Raw genomic sequence first — 23812 nt, 5'->3', positions numbered from 1 at the left:
AGCGAGTAGTGCCGCTGTACATGTAGAAGGTTTGCCCGCCATGTGATAACAAATATGAGGTACAGTATTTTGGCATAAGAAAATTCACAAGTGGTAACAATTATGTTTTACATTCCATTATATTCTATTCGACTCTATTCTATTGTTACATTAACTTCAAACATGTTTTATTCTATTCCAGTACATTCCGTTCCATTCCTTCCTCTTGTGTTCCACCCTCTCCTCTCCCCACCTGTTGTGCTTTAGTGTTGAGGGACTGGAGCTCCAGAGAGCATTCCTGCTGCTGCTCCGTCAGGTGCTGCTCCGTCAGGTGCTGCTCCGTCAGGTGCTGCTCCGTCAGGTGGAAGCTCACGTCCGACACGTTCTGCACGCACACCTGGATGAACTTCCTGTAGCGCCCAGGGGCAGAAACACTGTTAGCTCCACATCACCCTCTCCACATCCCCTCTCCCCATCGCCCTCTCCCCATCGCCCTCTCCCCCCATCGCCCTCTCCCCCCATCGCCCTCTCCCCCCATCGCCCTCTCCCCCCATCGCCCTCTCCCCATCGCCCTCTCCCCATCGCCTCTCCCCATCGCCTCTCCCCATCGCCCTCTCCCCATCGCCCTCTCCCCATCGCCCTCTCCCCATCGCCCTCTCCCCATCGCCCTCTCCCCATCGCCCTCTCCCCATCGCTCTCTCCCCATCGCCTCTCCCCATCGCTCTCTCCCCATCGCCCTTTCCCCATCGCCCTCTCCCCATCGCCTCTCCCCATCGCTCTCTCCCCATCGCCCTTTCCCCATCGCTCTCTCCCCATCGCCCTTTCCCCATCCCCTCTCCCCATCGCCCTCTCCCCATCGCTCTCTCCCCATCCCCTCTCCCCATCACCCTCTCCCCATCCCCTCTCCCCATCCCCTCTCCCCATCCCCTCTCCACATCACCCTCCCCCCATATCACCCTCTCCCCATCCCCTCTCCCCATCACCCTCTCCCCATCGCTCTCTCCCCATCCCCTCTCCCCATCCCCTCTCCCCATCCCCTCTCCCCATCCCCTCCACATTAAAGGGGATGTTCTCACCTGTTGCCTGCTGACAGCAGTGAGTGTTTGGTCTTAAAGGGGATGTAGAAGGTGAGGGCCAGGAGGGTGGAGTAGATGGACCAGGGACAGTCTATAGACATCTGGGGTCGGGACAAGAGGAAAAACACAACATTTGGTTAAAAAACTAAACCATTTCAAATAACTTCTAAAACGTGTACTTGATATATTACCTTTCATCTTAAAAAGTAAAGCAATAATACAAAATATATATTTAAATCATGAGGTAAGTGTGTGTGAGGTCAGGGGGGCGGTACCCTCTGGTCGATGGCAGTCATGGGCGTGTCGGGGTGGCTGTAGCTGCGCGGCCGGTGCCGGACCTCCCCATTGGTCAGCCTCTCCCCGGGGGGGCGGTGGGGGCCGGAGGGGATGACGCACAGCACCTCCAGCTGGAACTCCAGGGTGTGGTAGGGGGGCGTGATGGGGAGCACGATGCTGGTCACCTTCTCAGACGCCTGGATGGAGAGAGACGCCTCTCCCACACGCTCTGGGAGGGGGGCAGGGGAGGAGAGGTGATGGTTAAGTATTTGTCAATTGTTTCCGATAACATGCTGTCTTCCATGGGGGGGGGGGGGGGGGGGGGGGGGGGGGGGGACTCACATCATAACACGTCTCATACCCTCTGGATTATAATCTTGTTAAATCTGTACAGCAGCAATCCTAGTTCCAAAGAGATTACCGCCCCCCCCCCTCCCTCCAGCACCCCCCCTCCCCCTCCCTCCAGCACCCCCCCTCCCCCTCCCCAACACACAGATCCCTGACAGAGACATCAGCTGATGTTGCTCTGCAGAAACTGAGACTAACCGGAGGCGGCGTTGAGGATGGTGGCGGTGCAGGGCGAGGACGGGGAGGGGGGCAGGATGGGCATGCTGTCTGTGTTGCTGAGCTGCAGGGCGTCGCCCTTCTTCACGCTGTAGTGCCCCGTCTGCAGGGTAAACCTCACCTTCTGGGGAAGCCCAGCTAGCAGGGGCTCTGACACACACACAGGCACTGTTAGAGGTGTGTGTGCTTGTTAGTGTGTGTGTGAGCTTGTCTGTGACGTGTGTGTGTGTGTGTGTGTGTGTGTGAGGCGTACCTGTGAGGGGCTCCACAGTGAGCTGGGGCTCCTGGGAGTACACCTCGTACTGGACCAGGGGGTAGATGTGGGGCAGGACAAACTGGACCTGGCCCACCGTGGCACACAGCTGGCGCAGCGTGTAGGTGCCAGGGTCCCCACTCTAGACCAGGGGGAAGAGGGAGAAAGGAATATAGAGGAAGAGGAAGAGAGGAGGAGGGGAGTGAGTACTTGCAGCATCATAACACAGTCTACAAGTCCACACTAGTTCACTGTTAAAAATAAACGGCTCCATCGTAACCAAGCATTTACCGGGGCGGTGAAGACGATGCTGTTGTCTCCGGGCAACAGCGTCACGTTGTGCGTCTTCAGCATCTGCGCTCCGTCGTCCATGGCAACGGGGGCCGGGCTGACGCAGTTGGGCAGGTCGGGCGACGATCCGCTGTCATGACAACGCATGACCAGGTGCGTGTTCTTGCACACCATGCCGGCGGAGTTGAGGGAGTTATCAGAGGGGCTCCTGTCCTGGATCTCATCCAGCTCCAGGGCCGGACCTCCAGCCAAGGACGAGTGAAGGGGCCCCCCCGAGGAGCTGCCTGGGGGGAAGTGCACTATCCCTGGGTTGGGATGTCGGAGAGCCCCCTTGGCTCTGCCCAGGGTCCCTGCCTGCTCCAGGCTGAAGTGCAGGCTGGCGGCCAGCTGCTCCAGAGGCACGGGGACGGGCATGAGGCTGCGCAGCCGGAGCTCCACCTGCAGGGCGGCGCCGGAGTGCACGGACGCCGTTGCCGGGCGGAACTGCAGCTGAGTGAGCTGAGCGAAGGCGGTCATGCTGAGCGCTACCTTCTGGGCTGTGGAGGGAAGTGAAGGTGATGCAGAATGTAAAAAAATAAATAATGTATGTTTATTTTTTATATTAAACGTTTCCAAAAACATACATACATCATTGAGAAATACAAACTTCCACAAAAATAATTCAATACCATACAACAACAAAAATCACCATTTTACAAAAGGCGATGTTGAGTTATTTGGACACTGGCCTCAGTCTACTAATGGCACTGTTACACATGAATCTCTTCACCTGCACGCTTACCTTTGCTGTCTGTTGATTGGCCAGCGAAAGTCAGAATCTCCTGACAGAAGTGCTCCCTCTCCTCATTGGTCAGATTCCCATCCCCTGCCAGCAAGGCACTGGTCTGCAAGTAGCTAATGGTGCAAGGTCAAGGACACCAACTGACCAATAGGGAACGAGGGCTATGTGAATATGGATCAGTGTGATGTGTAGGATATATGAGGGTGTTCACAACGTGAGACAGAAAGACACTCAAAAACCACATCACTGTGGGGCGACCCCTGGTGGGAAGAAAAAGGTACTGCCATTAATGACTATCCTTTCTTTCTGGCAGGAGCACCTATAATAGAGATCTCTCCAACGAGGAAATCAAGCCAGGCTCATCCTGCAGGGTGGTTGTTCCAGTCATACTGGGTCATCATGCAGAACCGCAAAGCTGCTTAGGTGGACACAAGATATGACGTTGTTTTCAATCTGACCACACAACAAATGTGTGGTGAGACTCCGTACAGGAAGTAGAATGTGTGGTGAGACTCCATACAGGAAGTAGATCGTGTGGTGAGACTCCATACAGGAAGTAGAATGTGTGGTAAGACTCCATACAGGAAGTAGAGGATACTCCTCCGTCCGGACGAGCAGCTTCTGACACGCTGCGATCTGCTTCCTGGTGTGAGTGACGGGCAGGCTCCACCCCTCTGACACGTACGACCTCAGGGCATCCTGCAGGAAGCTCTCTGCATGGTCAGGATCCGCCTTCCTCCTACACACACGTATATGTTAAGAGTGGGGTGTCATGAGAAGGATACATTAAATAAGCATTAGGAGTGATAGGTGAGGTGACACAGGAGTACACTGTGCAGGTTAAGGTAGCTGAAGGTAAAGGGGATCTCACATGTAGAACTCAGCCAGGCTTTTCCCCACCAGTCTGGCTGACCTCATCCTGCCAATGGCCCGATACATCTCCATCGCAGCATGAGAGAGCTCCTGGGGGGGGGGGGGGGGGGGGGGGGGGAGAGGAGGGAGGGAGGGAGGGGGGGAGAGGGAGGGGGAGAGAGAGAGAGAGAGAGAGAGGGAGAGAGAGGAAGGGAGGGAGAAAGAAGGAGGGAGGGGTTAAGGAAGGAGGGAATAGTATCAAATGGTTGATTCCTAGACAGTTAGTAGACTAAATATGTTCTTTATTGATGGATATGAAGAGGACAGCCCTGCCTGTGATGTGACCTCACCAGGTAGTGTCTCTCGAACGCCTCCACGGACGACAACGCTTCTTTGAGTTTCTTGTACGGGCTCTGCAAGCTGCTGACTGTGGGAGCAGACCGACAAGTTAACAATTCAGCTCACGAGATCTTCTTGGCTCAGAAGAACCACAACTCATCTTTCATCTCCCATCTCTCATCTGCCCGGCTTCCATCTCCATCTAAACCCACTCAGACAAGCTAACTAACGAACACGTCACCCGTTTGGCTCTTTGGGACTTGACAGGCGTGTTTACATGCAGTCATCCCAGATTACTCTGTTTCGGTTTCCCCCCTCGTCTCTCACCAGTCTCTGGTCGCTCGTCTCCCAGTCCGGCCAGCAGGTCCACCGTTCTGTTCAGGTCCTCTGAGGTGGGGCCCTGGTCAGACACCAGCCCGCACAGGTAGCCCAGACACTTCAGCTGGAGCACAGGACAGACACACAGACGTAAGACACACACATTCAGCTAACAGCACAGCAACTCAGTCAAGTTCACAAGAAAGGTTCATATGACTTGCATACTGTTTGTAACATGCATTCCTCACTATTAGTGTGATATATTTAATCTGTATATTTTTCTGTGGAAGAGAATTTTACAGCAGATAAATAAAATACATATAATTTAAGTTGAAAGTTCTGGGTGAGGCAGCCACCTTGTCCGTAGCGTAGGCCCACAGGCCCACGGTGTGGGAGCAGTTGGCAGCCAGCTGGGCAGGGTCACAGCAGCCCTCGATCCTGTGCAACACCTCCAGACAGCTGAGGAACACCCAGCAGTCTAGCGCCCCCTCCAGCACCGACACCTACACAGCAGCACGACAGCTCAGATTAGATTCAAGCATGGGCCTAAACTAAGCTAAGCTAAAATAAGCTAAACTAACGTAAGCAAAGCCGACCTAGGCTAGGCTAAGCTACCTCCAGCAGACGCAGCTCTTGGACGCAGGTGTGCAGCAGCTCCAGGGCCCGGTGCGTGACCTCCCAGGGCCGCTGCAGGAAGATGAGCAGGGTGCACTGGCGGGAGAACAGGTAGCTACGCAGGTCCAGCAGGCTGGCCTCGCCGCGCTGGATGCCCTCCCGCTTCTCCATGTCGATGGGCCGGCGGAGCAGCAGGCCGCTCCAGGCCTTCACCGGGGCGCAGAAGGAGCCCAGCCAGTTAGCTCCTTCTGGGGGAGGGAGAGGGGAGACCGGTGGGAAGAGAGAGAGGAGAGGGGGGGTGGTAGGAAGAGAGAGAGGGGTCAGAAGAGAGAGAGGGATGGGGGTTGGAGAAAAGGGGTGAGTGGGAGGAGAGTGAAGGCAAACAGAAGGAGGGAAAGAGAGCAACAGTACAGAGGAAAGTAAATAAAGAGGGATGATGCAGACAGGTAAGACATACGGGTGGGGAGGACAGGGAAGGGAGGGAGGAGCAGGGGGGAGAAAGAGCAAGAGAGAGTTGGGAGAGAAAGAAATAGGACAGAAAGAGAGAGTGGAAAAAGAGAGGTGGAGAGAGGTAATGACCAAAGGGAGACAGACACAAACAGACAGGAAATACTTTGTTTCAGTTGTTATTTCTGACTGGTTTCCATTTTTGTTTGGAGCAAGGAAGTGTGAGATGTTGCCGTGTGAGAGCAAACGTCCAACAGAAAACCGTACCTCCGGCTCCAAAGTTGAGGACGTACTGAGTGAAGAGAGCGTCCAGCTCATCATACTGGACCAGAGCGTCCTCAAACTGCTGCAGCATCTCAAACACAAACGCCAGCTCCTCCTAAACACACACACAGAAAGATGAGATCACCACAGAGACAGACACAAACATGCATGTAGAGGTGAGTCACACACAGACAAAACTAAAAAGTGGGACAAATGCACACACACACAGGAAACACACACACAAAGGAAAGACACACACACAGGATACAGCAACAAGCACAGAAGGACACACACACACACACCTGCACCATGAAGTATTCACAGAAGCTCCAGCCTGGCTGGGTGCGTTTCTCGCGGAGCGTGCGCATGTCGTCCTCGAAGCGGCCCAGGTTCTTGGTGAAAGACATGAGCAGCAGCGTGCGCAGCTTGAGCAGGAAGGAGCTCCACGACTCCTGGGAACGAGACGAGTCCTTCAGGGGGTCCGACAGAACCACACATCTGAGGGAGAGAGAGAAAAGGAGAGAGAGGGAGAGAAAAATAAAGAGGTGTGATCTTTTCAAACTCCGTGTGTGTGTGTGTGAGAAGGTGCCACGTTCACGGGCCTCCTCGGCCGGCGCCGACTCACCTGTCGTTCTGCTTGTTGCAGAAGTCGTTGCGGATCTTGTCCACGATGGAGGAGCGCGGCAGGATGTTGGTCTTGTTCTTTTTCTTGGCGTCGCTGGTCTCCACGACGACGATGACCCAATCGGCAGAGCCGTGGCCGCGCAGGCTGCTCTGCCACCTGGTCGTGTCCTCCTTCACCGAGCTCTTATATACCTCCGTGTCCTGCAGGGGAGACGGGACCACTTTAACCACCAGGAGGAGGATCGTTACCTCAGCTGACCAGATAACACATTCATCTAGCGGATGCTTTAACCCAGAGCGACATACAACACACGGGGGGGGTTTTAAACGTGGACCCTCTTGATCTGCAGTCAATTGATCTAACCACTGAGCTATACACCCTTATTACCTACTTATTGAAGACATGATTGTGCAGTTTCTGCAGCTGGCTGACCAGAGGCTGAAGTACAACAACACGGGAACAACAGTGGCGACGATCCTACAGTAGATCTTGCCAGTTGACAACTTGGCTAGCAAGCAAGCTTGATTGAAGTCAAGCCGTTTTACTCACCCCGAAGAATGGCTTTAACATGCATATCTGGGATATGCAAGCAGCCATCTAAGAATAGGTACACATCGTTAATGAGTAGGCTTGCAGTTAAATAAGGCTCAGCACAATTACTGCTTTTACACGGTTTTTAGATGTGTTGGCATATTCGCTCAAACACAGAGCAGTGCAGAATCCTCAACCACACAGAGAGGAACATGGCTTGGAGCAATGACAGTTTTATGGTTGTGATTTAAATGTTTGTTGTTAAGAGACATAACTCAAATAAGTGCGTACTGAGTTGCATCACAAACCCAGAGGGTATCTCTCCAGGAAACTCCTCAGGGAATCAAATGACCAAACACACAAACTCCACAGCCCACATTTACCACGGCTACGATCCCTATTCCCTCTTCCTTTGAATGGATGCCTGTGGCAAACAGCTTTTAAAAAAGGAGTGAAGTGAAACATCCCCTTTAATGACTCGGGAGATAATTAAGACCGTAACAAAACTTTTAACGAGCTAACCTACTTACGCCGCCCAGCGTTGCCTACTGTCCATTACGCAACATCACCCATGTTGGTCACGAGCCGCTGACTGCACTTCCTTAAACAAGCGAGGCTTCCCTGCCTGACTATCAATCACCCTCCATGTTCCTGTTTCCCCCTGAGCGCTTCCTCTGGGCAGGCAAACAGGGGAGCAGTCATTTGGAATTAGCCAGGAGCGGAGGAATGAAAGATAAGAGTTTGAATTTGGAGAATGCGTCGTGTTCCCTAGCAGAAAATATTGTTTCTGAATTCTCAAAACACAAAAGCAATCTGTGAAGTCTGGGTTGTTCCATAAGAAGCGACTGTGGATGGATGGTGTGTGTGTGTGTGTGTGTGTGAGAGAGAGAGTGTGGGAGAGAGTGTGTGTGCGCGTGTGAGAGAGAGAGTGTGGGAGAGAGTGTGTGTGTGTGTGTGTGTGCGCGCGGAGAGAGAGTGTGGGAGAGAGTGTGTGTGTGTGTGTGTGTGCGTGAGAGAGTGAGGGAGAGAGTGTGTGTGTGTGTGTGTGTGCGTGAGAGAGAGAGTGTGGGAGAGAGTGTGTGTGTGTGTGTGCGCGTACGAGAGAGTGTGTGTGTGCGCGTGCGAGAGACAGAGTGTGGGAGAGAGTGTGTGTGTGAGAGAGAGTGTGGGAGAGAGAGATAGAGAGAGAGAGAGTGGGAGAGAGTGTGTGACAGGAAACATCAGCAAAGGGCAGTTCCACTTACACAGCAGTCAGTCCAGTAGATGTGGAGGAAAGGGAAGGTTAGAAGTGCTTTGTTTCCCTCTTTAGGGAGAAGGTCTTCCTTGAACTGGACAAAGTTAGCTTCCAGGTGAATCATCTTAGGAGCCCTGCCATATGTCCTACAGAGACAAACAGCAAATAGAAATTGTCTTTAAACATGCTTATACAGCAATAAGCTTTATGACTTTGACACTGAGTAGTGGAATGCAATTTTGACATGTTAGCTATCCATTAGCCTAATTCGATCACGTTTTCATTTTTTGACTTTCCAATGCACATGAGAGTGTACTCGATGCTGCAGGCCCACAATAGCGGTAACTATCATCCCAAAACGACACTGGTTCATTTATATCCCATCATGCCCTTGGCAGCACTCACCTCCTCCACTCCATTGGTTCCCTGGGGAGCTGCTGGGCCAATGGGGTGTAGAGAGACGTAAATAAAGCCTGGTCCCCAGCGCCTGAGTGGACAAGAGGTGTAAGAGGAGGAGGGGGGAAGGGAGGGGGGAGGGAGGGACAGAGAGAGGGGGGGACAGAGAGAGGGAGGGAGGGACAGAGGGAAGGAGGGAGAGACAGAGGGAAGGAGGGAGGGAGAGACAGAGAGAGGGAGGGAGAGACAGAGAGAGGAAGGGAGAGACAGAGGGAGGGAGAGACAGAGGGAGGGAGGGAGAGACAGGGAGAGGAAGGGAGGGAGAGACAGATAGGGAGAGACAGAGAGAGGGAGGGAGAGACAGAGGGAGGGAGGGAAAGACAGAGAGAGGGAGAGACAGAGAGAGGGAAGGAGAGACAGAGGGAGGGAGAGACAGAGAGAGGGAGAGAGGGAGAGAGAGGAAGGGAGGGAGAGACAGAGGGAGGGAGACAGAGAGAGAGAGGGAGAGACAGAGGGAGGGAAAGAAGGGTGAATGGGTGCAACATAAAGTCTCTCAGATGATACCCAGTAGCCAATACCCATCAACACCTGAACTGAAATGTCTATTTAAAATGTTCTCGTGTGGCGCTCCTGTAGCTCACGGGATAAGTGTGTACAACACTGAGTCCTTTCAACAGCAGCCTGGGTTTGAATCCAACCTTGGCCCTTTGCTGCATTTCTCCCTATCTCTCTCTCTCCCTGCCTGCCAGCCTTTCCTGTCACACTTACAAAACTGTCCAATAAACCTTAAAACATGCAAAACAATACATCTTTAAAATGGTCTGGATATGGTGTAGACTGCAACAGTCCAGCCTCTCCTGTCCATCCCCCACAGAAAGCTGTGCAGAGTCTGTTTGGCTATCACCTTTCTGCTTCAGTTTGCCCTCACGTCCAGAGCTTTAAAAAGCACAGGTGTTGAAAATGTACTGAGACGGCAGGTGAGACCCCGACCCCTCTAAAACCAAACACCGCTTGTGTGGGAAGACGTAGGACGAGGGAGGTAGCAGATGATACCAAGTCTCTAGTTCGTAGCATTCTCTACCGCAAGCGGGTTAACGACGCATAATGCACTGAGAACCATGGTCTTCTCGTGGGAAGAAATATATACATGTTGGGTTGGTAAAACGTAGGCTAAAGCAATAGGTTAACTTTCAAGACATACAACACAAACATATGCTGAAGGGAAACATCGTGTGTTCCTTGTGCGGAGTCAAGATCCTGTTCAAGCGTTGTTGTGTATTTAGTCGTCACATGGCAGCCATAGGTCTCTAATCTGACTGAAGCACGGCTAATTCCACCACAACAGTTTAGCAGTGCGGTCTATCCCATAAAGAGAGACTTGGGTCTTATGGGGTAGGGTTGTATGGCACGTAGAGATACAACCAGTAAACGCATAGAGGCGTATGAATGAAACCCAAGCCCTTGCTGTCTAAAACGGGACCGACAAGGCGTCTTGGCCGTTTGGACCAACCACACGGTTGGTTCAGATCCCCGCTGTAGCCTATGACTTCACAGCCGTACTCGTAGATTCGTTAGCGTTAAATGGAGAAGGCAACACACTGACGTCCGAGCGAACCCTGGCAAAAGGGTCAATTCCTAAAATAACCTTTGAGACGCGACAGGCCGGCATGGGGGTTAAGTTGCCAATCTGTCCATTCTATGGTCGCCACTGCAGTCGGTGTGACTTTGATGAACACTTTTCGCAGCAAGGTGCATTCTTGCGTGATAACAGCAGGTAGCAAAAATTGCAGCACGAGCTCTGACGTAGCCATAGATAGGTATCTACCGGCTAGCATGGTAGCTAATGTTGCTAGCTAGTTGACATATTACTCGAAACGAGATTCACGTCCAGAGACTAGGGTATCCCATTTCTATTGCTGGTCTATCATGCGATATAAATACACATGCCGTGCTGTCTAGTTAGGTATTAACATTTCACGCTATAACCTCGAAGGCAAATTGCAGTGGCTACTGTTTCGTGTAAGTCAAGACCAGCAAGTGTCATATAGCTAGCTAGCTAGGTGGCTAACGTTAGTTAGCTTGCTAGCTGTCAGGCTGGAAAAATACGACTGCAACATCGGAAAGAACACTCACATGTCACAATCGGCTTGTTTTCCATGGTGTAAATAATTGGCTTTTCCTCTTGAGGCTCCATGAGTATTAACGGTAGCCCCCCATGAAAATGTCATCCGAAAATCCAGGTTGTTGTTAGTAAATGCTTATGTGTGCAGTTGTGATCAATCGATGGGGCCCGTGTTCCCTTGCACTTCCTGGAACACCTTCATACGAACTACGTAAACTCCACGTAATTTAAAGGGATAGTTCAAGAATCATCCATAATTACGGTTTCCTTACAATGTGTTATGTGTTCAAGATAATAAGGTAATTAGACATGTTTACTCTTTTCATAAATATACTGTATTGTGAGAACACATTTTGTCATTATTTTCCAAAATTACACAATGAACACATAATGTAAACCTGCGATAGGCTTGCTTATAGATTTGTTTTGGAATTCATGTTCAATGCCTTTCTAAACAATTATACATGCTATTTTAAGTTGATTTTCTTAACAGGCTTATCTATGACATGATAAATGAATGTCCGACCGACACATATGCTTGGATTGATCCAGCAATTATAAGAGTGAACATTAATCATCGAGGTGCATCGTTTTGATATTGTGAGCTGCCTTCTACTGGCACAAGTTGAAACAACTACAGTATCACCAAGTCATTTTTACTTTGGTGTTGATTTCCTTAGCAGTCTCACACAAGGTTGATCTCAAACTTCATTTTAACTTCCCCTCCATCTCTTTTTACTGAACAACCATTTCTGCTCTTCCCAGTTCCCTCCCACACTACATTTTCTTCTATGTTTCGTTCTTCCAACATCCTTTTTAATTCCTCCATCATTTTTCCACATTTGCATAATTTCACTTCCTATTCTTTCATTTATCCTTTCTCGACTTCTCCCTGTACCTCTTCTGTATCCTCTCTCTGGTACCCCTTTTCTGGTTCCTTTTCCTCTCTTTCTTTCTCCTTCTCTTCTAGTTCCCTTTCTTCTTGTTCCTCCCTTCTTTGCTCTCCTTACTCTCTCCTTTCATGTCCTTCTTCCCTCCTTTCCTCTCCTTTCTTCTCTTCTAGTTCCCTTTCCTCTCCTTTCTCATCCTTTTCTAGTTCATTTCCCCCCCCTTCCTCCCCTCTTTCCTCTACTTGCTCCCTCCTTTCCTTTCCTTTCTTCTCTTCTAATTCCCTTTCCTCTCCTTCCTCCACCCTTTCCCCTCCTTCATCCTCCATTTTCTCTCCTTTCTCCTCTGTTTCTAGTTCATTCCCCCCACCTTCCTCTTCCCTTTCCTCTTTTTGCTCCCCCTCTCCTCGTTCCTCATCCTCCCCCTTCTCCTCCTGTACCCGTCCCTGCTCATGTCCCAGCAACACACCCACCTCCTCCTCTCCAATGCCTGGTTGCCCCTTCACCCAATCATCCACCTCTCCCCTCTCCTTCTCTCCATCCCTTTCTCCATCTCCATCCTCAGTTGGCCTCTCCTCCCAGCCCTCAGTCTCCCACTCCATCTGTTCCACCCTGGCCTGCATCTTGCGGTTGCTAGACTCCAGCTCCATCATCAGACGGGCCAGTTTGGTATGCAGGGTGTCCAGGTTCTCCTCCAGCCTCTCCAGCTTGGTCTCTACCTTCTCCTTCTCCTCCTCGCCCTGTCCGCTCTCCTCCAGCATGCCCATCCTGGTGAGGATCTGTCGTCCCTTCTCTTCTAGAAGGCGCTTGGCTGCCGGGAACTCAGACAGCGTGTCTGTCAGGTCCTCCTTGGACAGACTGAAGAGGTCAGAGTGGCCGATGCTGCGGATGTTAGCCGTCCTGCGATTGCCCGATTTGTTACCTATGAACACACACCTGTTTAACGCTGACATTTTTTTATACCAGACATATGTGACATGTCAATGTACTGATCGTCCTGATGTTTTGAAATTGTGCTGGAAAACAACAGACATACACAACTCAAACCTAAACACACCCATCAATCCATCCTTCCAAATCACGACTGAACATTTGTATTTCCTCCAGTCGTCACCTTTGATGTTGAGGATGCTAATCTCCCCAAAGAAATTCCCGTCGCACAGCACAGCGTACTGTGTGACGCCATCGTCTGCCACCACGGCCAGCTTCCCCTCCTTGATGATGTACATCTCATGTCCCACATCCCCCTTTTTACACACATACTCCCCTGGACTGTACACCTGCAGGGGGAGGGGAATCAAGATGGAGAACACCCCAGAGACATCAAAATGGAGGAAGTGACATCTTAAATTAGGGGAGGAGAGTTGAGGTGTGAGGGTGAGGAGGGGTTTGGGAGGGTGAGGAGGGGTGAGGGAGGGTGAGGAGAGGTATGTGGAAAGCTGTAGAATATTCTGTTTAACTGACCACACATACACAGACATTGCCACCAAGGGAATACATCCCACTCATGGCACCATACAATGTGCAGGGTTAACCGGATTACAACTATTGACCTCTGACCTGTGGCGTGAGTTTGAGCACAAGCTCCTCCAGCAAGCTCTTCTCACAGTTCTGGAAGATGGTCACCTTAGAGAGGGTCGGCAGGTGAACGCTCACAGCGATTTCTGTCTGGAGTTGGACCGGCAGCTGCTGCAGGATCTCCTTCTCCCTTGTGATCTTACGGTTGATGTACAGGTGCTGATACCAGCCGTTCACACGGTTACGCAGCTCATTGTTGATGTCACGGTTACGCAAGTAGGCTTTCACCTGGAATGATGAGAAGAAGAACGTTTGGACGATTTATTTTTACTTGAATGCCCTGGGACGAATTGGACAACATGTTTAGGCCCAAACAAAAGTCCCAGTCAAACTAGCTTAATTATCATAGTTGATCTTGGGCCAGTGTGACTAGAGGATCACTTCCTGGTTGTATTTGTATGACCTCATCTGTAAGATGAGAGATGGTTTCGGACCCTCACCAGCTCGTGGTTGGGGAAGAACACGTTATCACGATCCCTCAGGCTGGTGATGACATTGCCTACGTTTCCCACAACGGAGGCGAACACCAGCACGGCGATGAGCAGGTCGGCAATCATGAACAGGTACTCCTCCTCGCGCTGGGGCTCCGGTGTGTCGCCCACCGTGGTGAAGATCAGCGCCGAGAACCAGAAGCAGTAAAAGTACTGGCGGCGCATGGAGGCAAAGCCAGGGTCAGACATGTTGGGGTACACCCACTGATCTTCCCCGAAGCCTATGTATCTGGAGAGGGAGAAGTACACACAGGCGTTCCAGTGGATTAGAACAAATATGTAGAGCATGAGTTTGGTGATACGGAAGGTGTTGGGGTAGGAGGTCCGTGTTTCCATGCGATCCAGGGATTCGTTGAGGCGGGGAGAACGCAGGAAGCGGTTGATCCTCACTAGGGGGGAGTGGATGCCAAAATAGATATAGAGAAGGTCTGTGGGTAGAATGGACACCAGATCTAACAGGAAGCCAGAAGAGCTGAGGTAATGCTTCTTCAGAAGAGCTACGTCCCTGACCAGAATGCCTTGCTCCAAATATCCTGCAGAGGGCGTCACAGATACAGAGTATGTCAGGTCAGGATGTTCATAATTGCAGATGATTGGAGATGCACAGAATGATAAACACTGTCATCACAAAGGGTTTAGGGTTACAAAGATCGAGATAAAACCTAATGGATGAGCTTCACACAGAGGAACAAGAATGGTTAGAAATATTTCCTTGATGCTCACATTTTCAGCCAAGAAATATATGAAAATGACCTACAGTAAATTATTTACCTGTTCGAAATTTGATGATGGTATCGATAACAAATAGGAAATCAAAGATATAGTCCAATGTAAGCCACACCACAAGGAAGTTTTCCTCAAGGTCATAGAAGCATGTCCTAGAAATGAAAATGAAATTTAAAAAAATCACTACATTCATGACCAGCAACAGCCACATTCTACCTCAAAGACAAGAGGAGTTACATTCAGTGAACACACCGAGCAATTATGATGACCCAGTTGTAGCTGATGGGAAAGATCATAACCTGCAGCCATCCATAGTAAAATTCCTCCGACGGATCGACCACCCACTCTCTCCAGCTTGGTGGGACAGAGAGAAAGGACTGCATTAAAGGCTGTCAGACGATGTGCAGATTGTTTTTTTGTTGTTGATAACATCACATCAGAATAATTCCTTCAATCATTCATCAACCTGTCTACATAACAAACCAATAGCTATTGTTTTGCTTTGTCATTTGTATTCCACCAGTCACTCACTTTACTTTAGGCTTCACTTCCTTCGCCTTCTGTTCATCTTTCCCCTCGTCTTTTTTCACCTCTCCATCACCGCCCTCCTTCTGTGTCCGACGCCATCGGAACAGCTTCTCCCATCCGCTCATCCTGTGTGTTCTCTCCAATCTCAGACAGAAAGACTTTTCTCTGGTCTAAGGTGACCCGTGTTCACATCTGACATGATTCACCTGTGTCTTTTTGGGTTTGACTGACAAAGCCTGAGAGCCTTAACAAAAAGTGTTGACTAACAGTGAGTGTAATTGCCCTGTGTGGACTGATTGGGTTGTGCTTTGCAGCATTGCTTGTTTCCCATAATGAGCAGCCTCACCTGTGCTGGTTATTTTGGTCACCATGGAAGTATGGCTCTCTAACAAACACAGGAAGGTCCCCATGGGCTTGTTTATTCTCAAGGTGTGTAATGACCTTCCTGTTCAAAACAAAAACGTAGGTCTAAGAGTAATATTTGATACTTGATATTTGATATTTGATGCAAACATTGATTAATATGTTTCAAAAAATACGTTATTTTACAAATAATTTTCAATATGGAATTTTCAAACGAGAAAATAAATATTAGTTGAACTTGTTAGTATACAGATGTAAGGTAGGGCAAACAAGTGTTCCTGTGTCTTTTGAATGAATCTTTCTTCAAGGGCGGAGGAGGAGGGAGTTTACTTGGAATAGCGGTTCTGGAAGGCGTCATTGCGTCCTCTGTCCGGGATCTTGCTTGTGGGTGTGTGTGACAGAGGAATTCCAGTAAGATGGCTGCAAAAAGGAGAGCGTGATTGTAAAATCAGATTTTGTTAAAATTTTGGTCTAATGGAATATTCTATGTGACAAGCCAAAGGACAAGTAGTCGATAAGTCAACAAGAACCTATTTTCTCGCTGCCTTCCCTCGCGCTACTGCTGATCTGCTGACAGCGGAGTTCACTGGACCTCTATCGTTTGCAAGGTGGCACTGCTAGCAAGGAAGCTAGGCTAACCAGCTAACGAAATCACTGCTTCTCAGCAACAGGGGATAGCTACTTATTTTCAAATCCATCAACCAGGTAAGAAACTAACTACTTGACTTGCCAGTTTGGCAACATTGCCATTCACCCCTTTTTTAACTAAAGCGTTCAAAATATGGTAAATATTGCTGAGCCTCGCTAGCCAGCCAGTTAAAAGATTGACGCAAATAAGCTAGCTAACCTCTAGTATCAGTATCAGCTAACTAGCTCAGTTAGCTAACTCAATCAGTGCCCGCGCCTTGGTACGTTACACATTGGCTGCTTGTTTATTTTATTCACTGGCAATATGCTGTGGTGGAAATTATTCGCTTGGTGTGCAGAAGGTTATCCGATGTAAGTTACCCAATCTGTATATTTATTGAAAGTATTTTTTATTTTATTCTTGTGATTGTGGCTATGGTATTTTCTATTCGTAATGCTAATTCTAGCTAGCTAGCTAACGTAGCTAGTCTAGTAGTACCAACCACTTGGAATGTGAGCTTAGCTGTCGTGACAACACATTACAGTACTGCAACTAGCCAGGACCAGTTAGATGGTTTGAGGACTTTACTGTTGTTGACTGACATTTAGATCGCTACAGCTTGCGGCTATCGGCCCATTAGGAAAGCCCTTCCCAGCTTGTTGACTAATTATCAGTTTCGGAAACAGCAAAAATGGCCCCAGGATATTCTAAATGTATATTCGTTTCATGTGATGTAACATCACATCCCCTGCCATGGATACGAAGGAGCGCTCTGGCAGCTAACGTGGTTATGACTTACTTTACTGAGTCACAGATAATGGATAGCTTCTTGACTAATAATTGATTACAGCTGAGTGGGAGCTGACATGACCAGTAAGGAAAGAGAGCCTTTAACTGAAACAAGGTCAGTTTATTTAATAACGGGATAATTTCCCCTACCTCCCCAGATTTTCCTCTCAACGTCTGTGGACAACAGCAATTGAGTTTCTGCATTATAGATGTACTCAAACCAGTTATCATACACTGCTCTCAGTTAGTGTGTGGGATGAATGTGTGTGGGTGGTCAAAGAAGAAGAAGACCCACTCTAGCGGACCTGACTCTGCCTCGGGGCAGAACAGGCTGGACTGAAGTGCCTCCCTGCCTCCCTGCCTCCCTGCCTCCCTGCCTCTCCTCACTCTACCCCTCCACCCCTCCCTCTGTCACTGAACAGAATAGGCATTCTGAGATCCCATAAAACGTAGCAGTTAAAGCCTGACCTAACTAGAGCATGACCATAATTTAGACAAACCATTCCCATGATTGAGGGCCAACCACTGCCAAGATGCCTCTCACTGTACCCTGGCAGTCTGGTGTTTTTGTTATTTGTGGTGTCTTTCCGAGTGCTGGGAAGCCTGGGTATTTGCTCTGCGTGAGTTCAGTGCTATTAACTCACCCTAACCTCTGCCATGTATTCCTTGTGTATAATTTCCTGTCCCCTATCATAAGTTTCCTGCACTGGGACCTGAACAGCTGAACTTTGAGCCTTTTACAACTGGGAAGAATTTGACCTGAAAAACGAATGTCCCATTGAGTAGCACTGACAGTCCTGCTATTGCATTTCTCCAAGCTTATCTTATTGACATACTCTTTTACAGGGACTGAAAGGTTGTGTTTATTGTTTTCTGACTGAAATGTTAGATCCCTTGCTGAGCAGCTTGAGATCAGTTGTTTTGCTCTAAAACCAACAAGTCTGACATCTTATCTTGGGCTCACTGCCTCTGATTATGCAGAACCTTGTTCGGCTTGACTCAGTTAATCATATGAGATTCCAGTCATTTAATTAGTGAGAGGCAAAGTTTAAATTGGTAGACTGAACCATATGATGTCACCGTTTTGTTGCCTACAGAGCTACTAAGACTTGTAATTGTATTTGTTTTAAATTACACAACCTGTAGGTCTAAGGTTCCATTGGTTGTGGAAGGTTACCTTAGGGTTTCTCTTCTGAGAATTGAAATGAACACTGCCACAACACTCTTTTGGCAGGATTGCCAGATGGAGAGCTGGACTGTACGTTTGTAATAGTTCTTTGTCTGGCTAATAATTCATAAGGTAGAAAAGGAAATGACCTATGAGACATCATTGAAGTTGGTTACTATCACAGCCTGCTTAAGCCGTGTTAGGTTCCTTGTGAGGGAGCTGTAAGGAACTGAATCTGAGTTCTGGGAGTGGTTTTTGGAATGCCGTCAAATCCTTCATTCATCGTCCAAACCGCAAAAATCCCAGTAAGTAATCATAAGACATCTTTTCAACTCCCTGTCTGAAAAAGAACGAATGTTCTGCCAGCTTGATGTCTGTATTCTGTCTATCATCCTTGTGTGTGTGTGTGTGTGTGTGTGTGTGTTTGCGGTCGACCCCGCCAGGTGTGCCTGCTACCTTGAGTGTCCTTGCAGCCTGCGCTGCTCTTTGATGACACCTCAGCCGGTTAGTTTGTCTCAACTTTACAAATGAGCCTGGGTCACGTGACCATACCCCCTCAGGGTTGTCCTGAGTTTGTCCCTGTTTCCATGAGAGAGGAGAGCTAGCGGAGTCAATTAGCGAGGGGGGGGTGAGAAATACAACCTGGGCGAAAAGCACAGTTCTTCGCTTGTTGCCGTGTGGTGTTTGTGGTCGAGTCGCTCGATAATCATCTCCGAACACAAGGACTGTCCTGTTCTGCTGTGGCATCGTTAAACGGTGAGACCTGACCTCTCGTTTTGTCTCAGGAAGTGTGACAGGGCGGACCCACAGGCTGTCAAGGCTCATCTGTGACGGCTCACGCTCTGCCTGTCTGTAACTGCCTTCGTCCGTGTTTACTGCTCAGTGTTGTAACAGCAAACATCCACCCTCACCTGTGTGTGTGTGTGTCTGGGGGAACAAAAACCTTTGTAAGACAGCACTCCAGTTTACCAGAGATTAAACCAAACTCCTGGGGTCAGATGGCTGAGCGGTTAGGGGCTATTAATCAGAAGGTTGCCGGTTTGATTCCCGGTCTTGTCAAAGGACGTTGTGTGTCCTTGAGCAAGGCACTTCACCCTACTTGCCTCGGGGGTGTGTCCCTGTACTTACTGTAAGTCGCTCTGGATAAGAGCGTCTGCTAAATGACTAAATGTAAATGTCTCCTCTCTCCGTCTAGGTGGGAGTTAACGTCCAGAGAAAAGGCCCGTCGGGGTTAAGCTGATCCCTGCTCGCCAGATAACGCTCTGGGAAGCTGGGGACATGTCCCGCAGCTTGGCGTCTATGTGGACCACAGCCAACATGGAGGCTTAGCCGCCAAACTGGGCCTGTGTTCAGGTAACACGTTTTTTTCTATTTTACATTTCAGTAGCCAACCGTCTCTGTCTTAATGTCTGGTTAATCCACAAGTGACAAAGCTGAGTGAATTTGTCGAGGCGTGTGAATCCGTCCTGGGGCGTGACTGTAGACAGGCCAGGTATTGCGAGTTGACGTTTGTCAGAAACCCCTTTTCGGAGTGGGAGAGATGGAGGCAGGTGGCAGTGGGAGAGATGGAGGCAGGTGGCAGGTGGCAGAGATGGAGGCAGGTGGGAGTGGGAGAGATGGAGGCAGGTGGGAGTGGGAGAGATGGAGGCAAGTGGCAGAGATGGAGGCAGGTGGGAGTGGGAGAGATGGAGGCAGGTGGCAGTGGGAGAGATGGATGCAGGTGGGAGTGGGAGAGATGGAGGCAGGTGGGAGTGGGAGAGATGGAGGCAGGTGGCAGTGGGAGAGATGGAGGCAGGTGGGAGTGGCAGAGATGGAGGCAGGGGGGAGTGGGAGAGATGGAGGCAGGTGGGAGTGGCAGAGATGGAGGCAGGTGGCAGTGGGAGAGATGGAGGCATATTCTCAGACCTGTTGGTGCACAGGGGCTTGCTGCGAGTCAGGTGGTCTGTGCATCATACAGGCTCCAGTGATAACCTAGTTTCTGGCCTCAGATCTCCTCCTGCCTGAGCCAAGTATAGCGGCGTGTTGCTACGGATACGTCGTATGGGGAAATGTACAGCAACACTGCTGCCTCACAGAATGTAGGCTAACCGGTTCATGCAGTTCAGTTAACAGATGTTTTGAATCGAATAATTGGCCATACCTGCGGGTAGAGTAGAGATGCACAAAAATGACTTGTTGGTACTCGTATCAGGCCAGTATAGCATGGGAAACACTCACATTTGGTAACAGCATCATAATCTAATGCTTCCGATTACGAGTACCCTAATGACCACATATTTAAATTTTAGGTTCCTATATGTTTATTGTATGCACCTTCCTGCCCAAGCAAATTCCTTTGTCTGTGCAAACTTTCATGGCGAATAAATCCCATTCTGATTCTGATGAATAATAATATAGCCTGTAAACGTGATGTCACTGCTCCAGCTAGGAACTTCTACACAACTAGGACTGGTTTACAAATATCCTGATCCTGAACGTAAGCTGCAAGCAAGAATTTAATAGACAAGCTGAGTAGCAATGCCACACCCCCACACATCCCAGAGTTCCTGACAATCAGCTCAGCATCTTTCTTTAGCTTGTGATGACTAGTTGCCAAAGCTTAAGCTGCAGCAGCAACAACAACCACATGTATCCACAAGTCTTTGCAGAGTTGTGCAATAGGTACAATCAGCTCACCTCCCTTTGGGAACTCATGCTGTGAGTGTTAGAACGTGATCAGCAAGGTTGTGGTCAGCTAACCTCTGACATGCTCCCTGCATGCTAACCTGACTCACCAGATGGTTTGTTAGATGTATCCATCTTGGAAGTCGTCCTTGGAAACTGTTTGGAAAAGGGCTGTCATAAAAATAAAAAAAAACTTGGCAGGTGATTGGATGAACCATCCCTCTATCACAGGCTAACTTCAACCACGCCCGTAACTGCCAGTAGTTTCTTCAGGCACAAATAAATGATTATTGTGTGGTCGTGATCTCGTAAATCCAGTTGTCACGCAAGATCACCCTCACACTGCCTGACACAGCTGGGTTGAACTATGCCATCTCAACAACACCAGCTTTGCAAGCTTGACACCACTGAAAGTTCAAATGTGTCGCTGTTAGTCAGGTTCAACACACACTTTCATTTAGTCATATTTTCCATCTCTGGTGTTTTAATAGTGAGATGTAGCCATGCCCATCTGCTGTGAGGCTATCTGTAGTGTAACGCGAAGGGTTTCAATAGGGTACTGTACTTTAGTTTGTCATTGCGCTAACTCACTTTGACGGTCACAGTTACTGTTTTACGGAGCTGTAAAGCCAGGTTGATAGTATAACTCACTCCCAGACTGCTGTACTCCTCTGTTGGATCAGTAAGTGACATGAACCCGCTGTGAGGGGTTATGACAGGTGTGGCCTTTGCCTGGGCCTAGCTGCTGAAGCGGACCTGAAGGAGGGTGTTACAGAGCCAATGGTGTCTGTTGGGATCACTGCTTTCCCGTAGTGAAGGATCTGGCTAGCCCCAGCTATAAATACATAGCAACTCTTAACCAAGGGACTAGCACTGTAACTGGAACCAGCCCAAGCCAGGCTATCCTCGGGAACTGGGTGGGTATTTAGTGCGCTGGCATGGTGACTTATCCTCCAAAAACTTCCATAGCGTGCGTAGAGTCCTCGCGCCCCCAGGGCGCCTGAGGGGCAAGGTGGCAGTCGTTTTAAACGCACCCCTGTAGTAAATCACAGGCCCGGATGGCAGTGTTGTTATGGATACTGGGAGAGTGTGTTTTGTCTTGGGCACGTTTCCTCCAGCTCTCCATGACCCACCCCACTCAGGGACAGGATGATGTCACTGGAACAAGGATCGAGCTGGTCGGCTCTCGACGGAAAGAACCAGTAACATCGTGTTTGGAGATGTTGTTGTTGTTTGTTGAAGAGGGCAGGGTGGAGCCAGGGCGCCTCTCTCTGTGTTGCTCTCCTTGTCTATCCACACCTCGCCCGCCCTCTCACTCCGCTCCCAGCCTCTCAGTCCATTCACAGCCCGAGTTACGCAACCAGAAGAATGCATTCCTCGTGTCCCTACTCAGGTCCGAATCGCTGCGTTTTGCCCCAGAGCAGACATCTGGAGCGGCCGGCTTGTGGTCGGCTCCTCTTTTGTTTTGATTGCAGAAAGGGAGACCTGAATGCCTGTTAGCCCAGCCCCCCCCAGTACTGCCACAAGCTGCAGGGCTGGTCCAAGCTCAAACTCAAGCGCTGGCCTACAAAATGAAATCCATATGTTCATACCCTTCCTCTGAGTAATGTTTCAAGGGGCTTTGTGCTGTTTCTGGGACTATAGGAGCGGGCAGGCTGATGTAATGTCCAGTGAACAGTGTGAAAGCAGGATTGTGGTTTGATGCAGATGGACGTGAGTGCCCGGGTCACTGTTCATGTGCTCTGGGCTAGTGCTGGGCTAGTGCTGGGCTAGTGCTGTGCTAGTGTGGGGCTAGTGCTGGGCTAGTGCTGGGCTAGTGCTGGGCTAGTGTGGGGCTAGTGCGGGGCTAGTGCTGGGCTAGTGTGGGGCTAGTGCTGGGCTAGTGCTGGGCTAGTGCTGGGCTAGTGCTGTGCTAGTGTGGGGCTAGTGCTGGGCTAGTGCGGGGCTAGTGCTGGGCTAGTGCTGGGCTAGTGCTGGGCTAGTGCTGTGCTAGTGCGGGGCTAGTGCGGGGCTAGTGCTGGGCTAGTGCTGTGCTAGTGCTGGGCTAGTGCGGGGCTAGTGCTGGGCTAGTGCTGGGCTAGTGCTGGGCTAGTGCTGGGCTAGTGCTGGGCTAGTGTGGGGCTAGTGCTGTGCTAGTGCTGGTGCTGGGCTAGACTAGACTCTCAGTGGAGATAATAAGGAGCCTGATTGGGGATTAGAACCTACCAACCTCCCAATCCATCTGACTCTCATATCTAAAACGATAGTGTTGTGCTTAACCTCATTACTGGATCATTGTGGTTATTTTTGTTGTCCTAAAATGTGTTATTCCTTGCCTGACTAGTCGCTCTCGATTCCTGAGTCACATTTGTGTTTCTTCCTGAACATTCTGCACACCCATCATCTCATTCTCACCCACTCTCCTGCTGTCTCTAGCCCTCCATCCTCCTCTCTCTGTTATCTCTTTCGTTGTTTCGCTCCTCCTCTCGTCTTGCCCTCCATCCAGTCTCCTCTCTCCGGTCCTTGCTGTTTCTGCTCCTCCTGTGTGTAGTTTGTTGTGAAGGTAGTGTTCAAGGCAGGGTGAGTGGACTACACGTCTGACTCACTCTCAACAGGGGGAAACCAATGAGACTCCAGACTCTTAAGGAGAGAGAAATCACTGGGCCTTCTAGACTAGTCCTTTATCCATATTCATTAATGCCTGCCCTAGAAAACAGGTTAAGGACAATGCTAATCCGGGCACCATGCAGTAGGCTAACCTTTCCAGCTGTAGGAGCAGAATGTCACTACGGTATGTTAGGCTACTGTGTTAGGATCAGTTGGAGTAGATTTGGTTATGTAGACATCAAGTATCTGTGCTTTTGGGGGGCGTGTCAGATTGGATTGGCGAGTGCAAACAGAATGTCTGTTTTGACACCTGAGAGGACAGTGTGTGTGTGTGTGTGTGTGTGTGTGTGTGTCTGTGTGTGTGTCTGTGTGTGTGTGTCTGTGTGTGTGCCTGTGTGTGTGCCTGTGTCTCTGTGTGTGTGTGTCTGTGTGTGTGTGTGT

The 23812-nt window shown here is 49.7% G+C and overlaps 3 protein-coding genes across 6 annotated transcripts in view; 1 reads left to right on the top strand and 2 right to left on the bottom strand.

Annotated features, from left to right (window-relative positions):
• The window catches only part of trappc10 (trafficking protein particle complex subunit 10), a 14350-nt gene extending 3195 nt beyond the window's left edge, over positions 1-11155 (bottom strand). The window contains exons 1-19 of one of the 2 annotated variants that reach the window (XM_047046463.1): positions 10975-11155; positions 8851-8932; positions 8456-8591; positions 6681-6880; positions 6358-6553; positions 6059-6170; positions 5345-5592; positions 5086-5232; positions 4739-4853; positions 4423-4499; positions 4092-4183; positions 3819-3959; positions 3221-3333; positions 2440-2975; positions 2149-2290; positions 1878-2045; positions 1331-1560; positions 1056-1156; positions 233-389 (exon numbers count right to left, since the gene is read on the bottom strand). In XM_047046463.1, the coding sequence (XP_046902419.1) occupies positions 233-389; positions 1056-1156; positions 1331-1560; positions 1878-2045; positions 2149-2290; positions 2440-2975; positions 3221-3333; positions 3819-3959; positions 4092-4183; positions 4423-4499; positions 4739-4853; positions 5086-5232; positions 5345-5592; positions 6059-6170; positions 6358-6553; positions 6681-6880; positions 8456-8591; positions 8851-8932; positions 10975-11035 (3054 nt within the window). In that variant the 5' untranslated portion in view covers positions 11036-11155. The remainder of the gene's footprint in view (positions 1-232; positions 390-1055; positions 1157-1330; positions 1561-1877; positions 2046-2148; positions 2291-2439; positions 2976-3220; positions 3334-3818; positions 3960-4091; positions 4184-4422; positions 4500-4738; positions 4854-5085; positions 5233-5344; positions 5593-6058; positions 6171-6357; positions 6554-6680; positions 6881-8455; positions 8592-8850; positions 8933-10974) is intronic. The other variant, XM_047046464.1, reaches the window with a different exon arrangement.
• Positions 11156-12386: 1231 nt separating this feature from the next.
• On the bottom strand, positions 12387-15949 carry cnga4 (cyclic nucleotide gated channel subunit alpha 4; the record flags this gene model as incomplete). The annotated part of the gene is made up of 9 exons (XM_047046499.1): positions 15867-15949; positions 15520-15618; positions 15177-15299; positions 14898-14999; positions 14691-14797; positions 13869-14452; positions 13411-13656; positions 12965-13130; positions 12387-12772 (listed from the first exon to the last, which is right to left on the bottom strand). Coding segments are annotated over exons 3-9 (1713 nt in total), but the record flags the coding sequence as incomplete, so codon positions are not given.
• Positions 15899-23812, top strand: part of fhip1b (FHF complex subunit HOOK interacting protein 1B) — a 23576-nt gene continuing 15662 nt past the window's right edge. For 2 of the 3 annotated variants that reach the window (XM_047046468.1, XM_047046466.1), the window contains exons 1-2: positions 15900-16241; positions 19317-19474. The gene's annotated coding sequence lies outside the window, so the exon portion shown is untranslated. Of the gene's footprint in view, positions 16242-19316; positions 19475-23812 lie in introns of all 3 variants that reach the window. The other variant, XM_047046469.1, reaches the window with a different exon arrangement.

Source organism: Hypomesus transpacificus, chromosome 23 (genome assembly GCF_021917145.1).
Source record: "Hypomesus transpacificus isolate Combined female chromosome 23, fHypTra1, whole genome shotgun sequence".
Classification (NCBI taxonomy): Eukaryota; Metazoa; Chordata; class Actinopteri; order Osmeriformes; family Osmeridae; genus Hypomesus; species Hypomesus transpacificus.
Note: the sequence above shows the minus strand (reverse complement) of the source record. Positions and strands in the feature narration are given on the sequence as shown.